The sequence below is a fragment of the Taudactylus pleione genome, unplaced genomic scaffold (genome assembly GCF_031769625.1).
Source record: "Taudactylus pleione unplaced genomic scaffold, aTauple2 ptg000040l, whole genome shotgun sequence".
Classification (NCBI taxonomy): domain Eukaryota; kingdom Metazoa; phylum Chordata; class Amphibia; order Anura; family Myobatrachidae; genus Taudactylus; species Taudactylus pleione.
Window position 1 is genome coordinate 15,106,732 of NW_028284442.1, and position 12,235 is coordinate 15,118,966.

The window sequence follows — 12,235 nt, forward strand, 5'->3', positions numbered from 1 at the left end:
AAAATGCCTTCGGATAACTGAAAGATAAGCAGATAAAGTACCTGCTGTCCATGAAGGGTATACAGAAGTCTTCCTTCCACCAGGTCCAGTATCTTCACAGTACTATCGTTAGAGGCAGTAAGGAGGTAGCTTCCGGATGGGTGGAATGACAAACAGTTGACTCCTGCACTGTGAACTAAGGCACAAACAGAAATATCTTTGTGAGACCGATATTTCTCTCACTAAGGGACACATTTACAACTCCTTGCAAAACAAAGCCTTGATAAGTAGGATTTCTTATTGCCACATATCACAGCAATAAATTATCGGGCTAATGACTTAAGAAAATCATGTAGGTACATGCACTCCAATAGGAGACTTGTAAAAAAATTAAGTGATTGGTGTGGATCAGGCAAGCAGCCATTAAAGAAGGGTCATCCAAAGGAAACATCTTCTCAGAAACAAATTATAGCCCATAGGCTACAATGGCGAGCGCAATGAAAAGACTGCCTTAGCTATCAGGAGATAAGGCTTGATACATTTACCCAGATTGCAGTACCCATATATTATGGGGGTTGCATTTGCATTCCAAATAGAAGGTCCACTCTCTCTGATCTCTGCTGTGGTACACCCTCCGATATCTGCCGCGGTACACCCTCCGTTATCTGCCATGGTACACCCTCCGATATCTGCTTTGGTACACCCTCCGATATCTGCTTTGGTACACTCTACGATATCTGCCATGGTACACCCTCCGATATCTGCTTTGGTACACTCTACGATATCTGCCATGGTACACCCTCCAATATCTGTTTTGGTACACTCTACGATATCAGCCGTAGTACACCCTCCGATATCTGCTTTGGTACACTCTACGATATCTGCAATGGTACACCCTCTGATATCTGCTTTGGTACACTCTACGATATCTGCCGTAGTACACTTGCTATACATTTTATACATTTTGTGGGCATTCAATTAATGTGGAAAGTCCCTAAGACTTGAATCTGCCCCCCTCTATAGCCTCTGTCCACAGGAATTTAGTGCTCACAGTAGTGGTTAGTTTGTTTTGCACCTACATTACCCTTTATTTATTTTTTGTTCCCTTTTTTCTTTTTTTTTTCTTTTTTTAACAATTGAACAGCTGCAGTGATTTTTGGGAACACTGAACAGCCCCAGTGGCTGTGAGATGCCTAAAGCATTAGCTACCTCCTCTGGCCATCACCCCCCCCTCTCCTTCCCATGGTATCACCCTCTCTACTTCCTACAAGGGATGGCATCCAGACCGCCTGTCACTTCCACTGCACTACCCCATTTTCAATGAGGAGTGGAGATACTGAAGCCAAGGTTTGCGCCTCTAATAGAACCAGCACTGGTTGGGGGTTTAGACCATCTGTTACAGTAGGAGTAGGGGTTACTGTCCAATAATTACCCTACTAAGTAAAATCTGGGCTCTGGTGAGCTGTCCTTAGGTGGTCATGTTCTGTGCTGGACCATGGGGGGAGTCTCTCATCTCTCTCAGCAAGAAGCACATTGTGAGTGGTAAAGTAAATACCCCTCATGCTGCTGCAGAATCCTCATGGAAATAACAGAGCACTAGTCAGAGGCCTTACTATAAGATCAACTGACTTAAAAGCCTGGCGAGGGTAGGGGCTCACACTCTGTGAACCATAAAATACAAGCAGGCTAATTAACAAAATTCAAATTTGTGAAATGTTGAACGTCTTGGACCAGCATCTTTACCAGTCCCGCTATTAATGGATATGTAAATGATTAACAATGTAATGTAGTTGACTTCCATAACATTTTTCTTGAGATGGAAGATGTTTCTCCTATGCTGGGGCTTGACAAATATCGGCTGCCAGGTGATCATGACGACTTCAGACCTGGAGACTAGATTTTATTGAGTGCTAAGCCTCAAGCAGATCTGCGGCCCCTACACACTGACAGATCATCATTATTAGCATTTCTCTTTTTTTGTTTGCGGATCTGCATGTGGGGGTGGAGGGCATGACTGTACAATTCACATATGACCGAGTAACTGGCAGCGGACTCAGACACTGCTGCTTCAAAATCTCTGGATTCAAGGCTACATTCTGCAGGCAGTCTCTAGCTGTAATATGTGGGGCAGTGCTCTTGGGAGAGGCATTGGAAGCTATCATAACAGGTGTGGTTATGCAGATAATTGGACCCTGGCTACTGGTGTCAAGAGAGGGGGAAATCGATGGGCATTCCGGAGGGGGGGGTATGATGGACATTCAGGGGAGTCTGAGGAGTTTTCCCATAGACATGTTCTATGCAAATGTTGCTTTTTAAAGGCCCCCGCCCCAACCCAATTTTTGTTTTAATGATTATTTGGCTCTTGGAGAACTATTCCTTTTAAGACCAAATGTATGTGTTGGTTCAAGATGGTGGCTCCTAGGGTTTACAAAAAATTGTTAACAATTGTCCTATGCAAAATGTGAAGCTACATGCATTTTTGTATTGTTACCTTGATAGTGTTGTAGTAATTTATTCATTCGGATATCCCAGACTTTTACTGTACTGTCTGCACCTGCAGAAGCAACACAGGTTCCTGATGGATTGAAGTCCACATAACTGGAATGTCTGAAATTAAATAAAAAAATATTTTTAAACTGGAAAAAGGAGATTTATGTGCTTACCTGTTAAAACCTTTTCTTCGATTCCATAGGGGACACAGGCTTTACACCGGGTATAGGTTGGTGATTAGGAGTAGGCACCAAATAGTTAAAACCTCTTACCCAAGAGCCCCTGCTCCCTCACCCCTATGACCCGCCCTCAGCCACAGGCAACTTAGATAAGTTAGCAAGCCTAAAGCATGGAGCGAGAAGGAGCAGAAGGAATACCGGCTCACATACAGCAGATGCGGACAAGGGAACCTGAAACAGAGCAAAGCCCCGCAAGCCAGGTGCATCAGGGTGGGCACCTTGTGTCCCCTATGGAATCGAAGAAAAGGATTCAACAGGTAGGCACATAAATCTCCTTTTCTTCTTACTCCATAGGGGACACATGTTATACGCTGGGACGTCCCAAAGCTAATCTCCTAAGGGAGGAGACGCACCTGAGCTTCGCTGAGAACTCTGCGCCCAAAAGTCGCAATGGGGGAGGCGAAGGTATCAAAGGAATAGAACTTCACAAACGTATATGGACAGAGGACCACTTGGTGGCCTAACAATGCTGTTTCGCAGAGGTGCCACGTCTAAGTGCCCAAGAAGCTCCCACCGAACGAGTAGAACGAGCTGTCACAACGGTCAGGATCAGAAGGTCTACCGGAGCATAAGCCTGGTGGATAGTGCAACCGAGCCATCTGGCAAAAGACTGTTTAGTAGCCGGCTAGCCCCGTTTGTAAAAGTTATACAGGACAAAGAGAGCATCTGTCCTACGAAGATCTCTAGTCCTAACCACCTAAAACAAAATAAAATAAAAGTTACAGGGGCCACTTAGCAGCCCCACAACATGGTGCCTCCAGCTTGGCACCAAACTAAAACTGAGATGCCTGTGGCTGGGGGCAGGTCATAGGGGTTAGGGAGCAGAGGCTGATGGGTAATAAGTTTTAACTATGTGGTGCCCAGACTCCTACTCCTCAACCTATACCCAGCGTAAAGCCTGTGTCCCTTATGGAGGAAGAAAAAAATCATGTCTTGAATTGTAAACAATGTAAGGTAATGCTGGGTACACACTGGCAGATATATTGGCCGATCAATTGATCGGCCAATATATCGGGTGCCCATCGGCCAGTGTGTACCAGGGATATGTCTGTGAACAACCTCGTTCACAGACATATATCGCGTCGGCTCTGCTGCACAGCAGATGCCAAATATATCTGCAGATATATTGGGGCATCGTGTTGTGTGTACGGCCGGTCAGCCATCCGTCTGTACACTTTCTGCAGATGCCGCGAGGAGGGGGGCGCAACACGCCCCCGAAACAGCAGAATCCGCAGCCAGAAGACAGATGATGGTTGTTCAGTGTGTATGAACAACCATCATCTGCAGATAAAGATCACTTGATCTGCAGATATATCCGTCAAGTGTGTACCCAGCTTAACTATAAAGAATATACAAAAATATTATTACATTTATTCACCATAATTATCAGATCATAACATGATTCAACCAAATATTGATCAAAGTAAGATTGTATTTTTAAATTGAAACCTTTCCCAAGTAAGAGTAAAATGTATATGCAAATTAGAACTCTGATGGGTTAAAACAGCAATCCCAGATAGGTTGAAAAAAAACATCCTACTTTTCTAGGTGACAAAACAACATTAAATAAAACAGGATTTTGATACTTACCGAGAAATCCTTTTATCCAATTCCACAGGGGACACTGGAGCTGAATACATTGTGGTATAGACAGTGGTAGAGTCGAGCCTGGCACTTTAAATTGTTCCTTCCCCTCTAAGCCCCATCACCCCCAGTTAGAGAAACTGAGCCCGACTGGAGACGGAGAGTAAGACAATAGAGAAGGAAAACAGAGAAGGAGGAACCCACACATAAGCAGTCCAAAGACCGAAACAAAAAGAAGAAATAGCAAACAGACTGCAGACAAACATGCAGTCACACAACTGGAACAGAAAAACGGCAGGTAAAGCAGCGCTGGGCGGACGTCCAGTGTTTCCTATGGAATCGGAGAAATGGATCATCCACTAGGGGACACTGGAGCTCAAGGATGTCCCAAAGCTTCCCTCCCAGGTGGGAGGTGGGAGAATGCAGAGGCAGCAAAAGTGTCAAAACAGTAAAACCAAACAAAAGGTGTGTACCACGGACAGAGTAGCTGCACGGCAGACCTGCGACTCAGAAGCACCTCTATGCGCGGAATATATACGAATTACAAATCTCGGCAGCAGCAGGCTGACGGCTGAAAATCCTGATCGTCCGCAGGTAAGTATGTTCTAACCTTACCTAACCCCCCTAACCCTCCTTAGGGGTGCCTAACCCTAACCTTCCCCCCAGTGCCTAACCCTAATCCCCCCCTCTAAGTGCCTAAACCTAACCCCCCCTTCCCCGCAGCCTATACCTAAGTCCCCCGGGGGGGTGCCTAACCCTAAGTCCCCCCCGGGGGTGCCTAACCCTAACCCTCCCTCCCCCTAGCCTAACCCTAACCTTCCGGGGGGGTGCCTAACCCTAAGCCCCCCCAGGAGCCCTAAACCTAAGCCTCCCCCCCCCCTACACGGCTGCCCGCAGCGGCGCCCGGCATCACTTCGATCGGGATGCCGGGTGCTGGTCTCCCAGCGTTGGTAAAATGACAGGCGTCTAGATCTAGACATCTGTCATTTAACCCTCACCGGAATAAAGCAGTTGGGAAGCCGGATGTCAGGCTTACATGCGCCGGCTTCCCGATTGCATACCCTATGCGCAGCCCAAGATGATGCCACAGAGCGTGTAGAGGGCACCGAGATGAAAACAGATGGAGAATGAGCACTGGCCGCATAAGCCTGACTGATAGCCAGACGGATCCATCTGGCCAATGTCTGCTTGGGCACAGGCCATGTAGCATCATAGAGCACAAGGGCATCAGATTTGTTCAATGCCGCTGTTCGGACCACATAGACTTGAAGAGCCTGAACAACACCCAAGGAGTGGGAAGACCCAGAGTCATCCGACAAGATAGGCTGATTGATGTGGAAGGCAGAAACCACCTTCTGCAGAAAAGTAGGCCACGTGCGAAGCGGAGCACGATCGCCATAGAAGATCAGGTAGGGAGAGCGGTAAGATAACGACCCAAACTTAGACACGCGCCGAGCCGAAGCCAAGGCCAACAGGAGAACTGTCTTCCGGGACAGGTACTTTAGATCCACCTCCTCTAGAGGCTCAAAACAGCTGACCGGAGAAAAGTCAAAATAAGGTTGAGGTTCCAAGAAGATGTAGGCGGAACAAAAGCTGGTTGGACCCAAAGGACTCCCTGAGGGAACGCCTGAACCTCCGGAAACAGGGACAAACGATGCTGAAAGAAAATGGACAAGGCAGACACTTGTACCTTCAGCGATCCCAGGCGAAGCCCAGAACCTTGCCTCGCTTGGAAGAAGAGGAGCAGTTGGGGAACTCAGAAATAAGTGGGAAACCCACGCCCCTCACACCATGCCACGTATGATTTCCATATACAATGGTAGTGGGCGGATGTCAAAGGCTTCCGAGCTCAAAGGATCGTGAGAACCTCTGCTTCCGGGATACCTTTTTATTTTAAAATTGCGGCCTCAACAGACGCCGTTAAATGCAGCTGTTGCAAGGCGGACGGACCCTGCTGAAGAAGATCCATGCACAGAGGTAACGGCCATGGATTGTCTATGAGAAGTAGCAGAAGGTCAGAGTACCATGCCCGACGAGGCCAATCTGGAGCCACCAGGGTGACTGTAGTGGACCTGGACTTGATGCATTTGAGCATCCGCGGCAGAAAAGAAAAAGGCGGAAACAGGTACACTAGATGATGGCGCCACTGAACTGTCAGAGCGTCCAACATCTCTGCTGCAGGATCCCGCATCCAGGAGCAGTACCTTGGCAATTGGTGATTGCGCCAGGAGACCATGAGATCTGAGGCCTGCGTCAACGACTGATCAGTTGCTGGAATACCTCCGGTTCTAGGGCCCATTCCCCGGAATGGAGATCCTGGTGACTGAGATAATCCATCTCCCAGTTTTGCAACACTGGGATGAATATGGAGGAGACTGCCTCAACATGCCTTTTCTGCCCACTGTAAGATGAATCTGGCTTCGTCCATGGCCATGCGACTTCATGTTCACCCTTGTTAACTGATGTATGCCATGGCCGTGGCGTTGTCCGAGTGCACCCAAATGGGCAGTCCGTCAGAAGGGGAGATGCAGCCAGAAGGGCATTGTAAACTATCCTAAGCTCTAGAACGTTGATTAGAAGGAGCGCCTCCAGGTGCGATCAGTGGCCCTGGAATTGGCTGTCCAATACCACTACCCCCCATACGCAGAGACTGGCGTCCGTAGTCAGAAGAATCCAGTTCCAGATGCCAAAGCAGTGACCAGCCAAGAGATGGTCATTCAGGAGCCACCAGAGCAGAGAAATGCGGGTTTGAGGGGACAGATGCACCAGACGGTGCATCTGAAGGTGCAAACCCGACCACTGAGACAAGGGATCCTACTGGATCAGTCTGAAATGGAATCTGCCGAACTAGATAGCCTCAAATGAGGCCAACATCTTCCCCAGGAGGCGAATACAAAGGTGAACTGACACGTTTCGTAGCATGATAACCATTCTGACCAATTCCTGGATCGTCTGTGCCTTGTCCGCAGGAAGGAACACTCGCTGTAGGAAAGTATTCAGAATCATCCTCAGCAACTGAATGCATTGGGATGGCATCAGGTTAGAATTCTAGAAGATGACAATCCAGCCATGTTAGATGAGAATCTCATGTGTGAGGGACACCTGATCCAGAAGTTTTTCCGTCGACGAAGCCTTGATAAGAAGTTCACCCAGTTAAGGGACAATGGTCACTCCTAGGGACCTGAGATGAGAAATCATTACCGCCATCACCTTGGTAAAAACCATGGGTGCCGACAGTCCGAAGGGTAGGGCCTGAAATTGAAAATGAGACTCTCTGATGGCAAACCGGAGGAACGACTAATGCGGTTCCCAAATTGGAATGTGTAAGTACGCATCCTTGATGTCCAATGACACTCCGCAGCTTCCAGTCCCTCAATGACCGAGTGTAGGGATTACAATTTGAAACTGTGGAACGTTAAATAGAGATGTAACATTTGAGATTCAAAATAGGCCAGACTGAACCATCAGTCATCAGAAACACAGATTTGAATAGAATCACTGAGTGCATTGGTGCACTGGAACCAACACTTTGGAGGTCAAGAGCTTGTCGATCGCCTGTTGCAACACCACCTGTTTTACACAGACCTGTGGTGAAAAAATGAACTGGGGAGAAGCAAACTACCTTGTATCTGTGGGATACAAGACTGCAAACCCAAACATTAGAACAAGTCCGGAACCAAACCTCTCTGAACTGTAAGAGATGAGCACTCACCGTGGGAGCCCCCAGATGGAATGGAATTCAGTCATGCCAACGGCTTGTCGGCAGGCTTCGGGTCCGGATGATGTCGACCCCCGGTCTGTCCACCTCTAACTGCTGATGAGGCACCTCTAGCTCTTCCTCGAAACCTTGTGGGGGCCGAAAGGAACTACCTGTGTAGGACTGTCGCGGAGGAGGGCAAAAGGTACTTTTGCCATCCATGGCCAGGGAGATCCATTTGTCCAGCTCTGGGCCAAATAAGATATCCCCAGTGAACTTGAGGGCTTCCACAGCCCATTTGAACCCCGCATCTGCCTGCTAGGCCGAAGCCATAGGGTGCGGCAGGCAGCAACTGTTGAGGCCCAGATCTTGGAAATACCCTGACAAATATCTCTGGAGGCCTCGTCCAATTAGCCGATTCCCGGATAGGGGGATAAAATCAGCTTGCGGAGTATTAGGCCGTAGCCCTTCTACTAATTTTCTGCCAATTTTTCAACCGGCTTGTTTATCCAAGAACTGACTATTACCAACATGAGTAAAACACCAGCTGCCATGTACATGGACTTGAGGGTAGTTTCCAACTTACGCTCCGAGGCTTCTTTCAAAGTCATGGTCAGGGAGCGTACTCTTCTTGACAGCCGAGAAATCAACGGATCCACTTTTGGAGGAGTCTCCCACTTGACCCTGTTATCTATGGGAAAAGGTTAAAGGGAAAAAAAAATGACTGGACATCTGAAACTTCTTATCCGGATGTTTCCAAGCAGCAGTCAACTGCTCATATAATTAGAGAAAAGTAGGGAAAGTAACAGCTAGTCTCTGTTTCTTACCAAATAATAAGGTATCCTGAGACCCTGCTGGCTCCGAATCTGAGATTTGAAGGCCCTTACGGACATCCAGGATAAGGGATTCAATGCCCTGTGCGCCCGTAAACGGCTCCTGCGAGAAATCCTTTATGTCTGATTCCTCAAATAACTCACCATCCTCCTCCTGGGAAGATGCCATCTCAGTAGTCAAATCGGACATGACACTTGCTAAAGTGTCTACCCAAGGTTAAGTTATGGTCTGACTAGGATTAACCCCAGTAGGGACTGAACTCTCAGACTCACATGAGTCACACAATGCCGAGCCTTCAGAGCGGGCATGTGTAATTTGTTACTGCATTTAGTGCAATCAAACACCTTCCGGGAAACACCCTTAGCTGAGGCTTTTCCTACCACTGTAGGTAGGTTATACTGCGCCACACACACAGATCACCTTTCAAAAAAATGCAATGTAGCCAGAGTACAGAAAGCACCAGGAGGAAAATAGCATGGCAAGAAGCAGCTATATAGCAGGGGGAGGAGTATACCCACAGAAAGGACTTAATACAATAATCTCACCAGCACCCTGCAACAGAACTCAGGACCTCATTCAAAGTCGGTCGTTGCGGCCGCACAGTCGTAAGGGAAAAGGGGCCGGATATGCAAATGATGCACTCGCAAGTTGCGTCCTTAAGATCGGATCGTTAGCTGGCCGACCAAGGGGAGGATGCGGCCGTAAGACAAAAAATACGCCCCCTTCTCGTACGCATTACACGTCATCTCTGGCCATATAAGGATTAATCGAGACCATCGGTAACCATCGGAACTGGTCGTAGAGCTTAAGGTTGACCATACCCTCTCTTAAGCACTACGATCAGGTCAGTGTACAAACCACCCATGTCACGTGTGCCATGACACTACTTTGTTAATTATGCACTCCCATAAAACGCTGTTCGCATAATTAGGCACGCCTGCGTTCGGATCTACACCCCCCAGTTTTCAAGCACCTTCCCCTGTTACCACCCACAAACGCCTCATTCTGTCACTCAAACTACCGACCTGGCTGTGTTCAAGGAGAGAGAAATTTCTGATCGTAGCAGCTAGTTTGCGCACGCGCATTGCGAACTTTACGCATGCGCAGTTTAGCGAACATCGGTGGCGTACGACCGTGCGGCCGCAACGACCGACTCTGAATGAGGTCCTCAGTCTCTAGCAACTCCCTGTGACTATAACTGAGAGTAGCTGCGCAGCTGGTATAGGGAGCTGTAGCTGTGCGCTGTCATGTGGCGTGCAGGATATATTGCTGCCGCTCCCTTGTGAGAAGAGCGCGCCGTAGCAGGGGAAGGCAGACCCCCTCCCCCAGATGACTGTCCAATAGAGAGCCGGTATCTGACCAGGGCTGAACAGTGCTCAGCCACCAGCCCGGGTTATGCATAATTAGGCTGTCAGCGCTAATGGAAACGCTAACGTCGTTACTGTAATAACTCCTGATGGTAGGATAGAACTGCCAAGAAACAAAGACATACACCCACACCAGCTCTATAGAGTCTCTGCCGCTTACTAACACTGTGTGCTGGGGGCGTTACCTAGACACCTCACCCACCCTGTTAGTCAAGGTTGGTGGGGTATACTTACCGCAGCTCCCGACCCGGGGTTGCTAGGTGGGCACGTGAGGACCTGGACACAAGCCGCAGTAAGCTGTGGCGGGTCCCCAAAGTCCGATGCTCTCTACACGCTGCAGATACAGCACTTACGTTAGAGCCCCAGGGACCCAGCAACTGGCCACAGTAAGCAGTGGTGGGTCCCTCCCGGTGGCTCCCACGGTGCAGGCAGACTGCCGCAGCTTGCAGTCCCTTAAGGGACATTTCTAAAACTGGGGCTGATGGGGCATGAAGGGGGAGGAGCAAGTCAGTCTTCTCCTCCCCCTTAAGGTAATTTAAAAAGTGTCAGGCTCAACTCTACCATTGTCTATACCCTAGTGTCCCCTAGTGGATGAAGGAGAAAAGGTTTTATTTTCTTTGCCTATGTTTAGAAGGTGTCGTGCAATGTAAACTTTCTCCAATGTATTGTAGTCCTTCCCTAGGAACCGTAAATCACTCAATGGAACTCAATCGCAGTGTAAAGTTTCCATACAGTACATCTAATCTAAGAGATGTATGGGCTTAATCCTCAAGCGCAAACTGGTTCTTTGGTTCAGGTATTAGGAGATCTTAGATGGTGGGGAGGGGGGGATACAAACAATGCACAGTAATGTTTGCAAATCTTAAACTGTAATAAAAAATGTATTCTGAAGAACAATTGTGTGTTAAAACAAAAATGATAGTTCACCATTAAGTAGTCTAGGAAATTAAAATGCTAGTTTAATAAATTCAATGTGGCATAGATATCAGCATTGCTGCCCTATGACCATAGCTTTGATGCCACACCAAGGAAGTCTCTGTGTGGAGTATGTAAGTGTTCCCCATGTTCACGTGAAATTCCCTCCCACACTCCACACTATATACCAGTGGTGCACGCAGGGGGCGTCTGAGTACCCAGAAAAAACTCTGACAAACCAAATTTTTTTGGGCTGACCGCAGTCCAGTGGCCTGCAATCAGAGCAGAAGCTAATATGATGAAATTGGATCAAAGCCAATTGTGTGTGTATGTATAAAAAATTGATTCTGAAGAACAACCTAGATCGTGAGCGCCACTTGGTCAGGCAAATATGTAAACAATCAAACATTTTCCGTAAAGCACTGCAGAATGTGTTGACACTGTATAAAAGGATAATAATTTAAACCACTGGGAAACATTACGGCGTAGATACTTGTACTTCCAAGCGTCACTTAACTACCATAATAATTACCCTTTGTAATCCATGAAGGTGTTAATGCAAATTCTGTTTGTTGTGTCCCAGATTCGTACAGTCTTATCATCGCTGCATGAAGTGATTAGTCTTCCATCTGGGGAAAATCTGTAAATGAAGAAAGATTAGAGAACCCCCACAGAGGATACTGATAAAAGGAATGACTTAAATTGTTTAAACACCTGGTGAAATCATTGACAATGAACAGCGGGAAACTAGTGCTAATACCAAACTTAACATGAGATCAGAAAGGAGGTCATGTCAGATGCCACCAGGGCACACACTAAATGCAATGCACATGTGTACTGACAGAAAGCTTTATTAACCCCTTTATGACTGAAGGTACTGTCGAAGTTCTGATTAATACAGGCTCATAACCCTGTTAGGGTTGTGCAGTGAGTTCAGATAGCCAGAATCCAATTCCTTATCTGCAGTTTACCGCAGGAGACCATACACAGACATACAGTAGGTATGTTAGAAGTATATCTGAACTTTATTGTATTCAAGGCGTGGTATTTATAGGTTATTGTAACATGGGTGCTATGGAACACTGAAGTCTGCCTACTACGCACTCATTTCTGGCTAACATCCTAACCAA

General features: G+C 47.4%; 1 protein-coding gene across 3 annotated transcripts in view; it reads right to left on the bottom strand.

The window, feature by feature from the left end:
- Positions 1-12,235, bottom strand: part of POC1B (POC1 centriolar protein B) — a 148,450-nt gene that overhangs the window by 104,747 nt on the left and 31,468 nt on the right. For all 3 annotated transcript variants that reach the window (XR_015871981.1, XR_015871982.1, XM_088454400.1), the window contains exons 5-7: positions 11,638-11,745; positions 2,471-2,586; positions 42-175 (exon numbers count right to left, since the gene is read on the bottom strand). Coding sequence is in view for 1 of the 3 variants with exons in the window: in XM_088454400.1 (XP_088310526.1) it covers positions 42-175; positions 2,471-2,586; positions 11,638-11,745 (358 nt within the window). In the remaining 2 variants the exon portion in view is untranslated. The remainder of the gene's footprint in view (positions 1-41; positions 176-2,470; positions 2,587-11,637; positions 11,746-12,235) is intronic.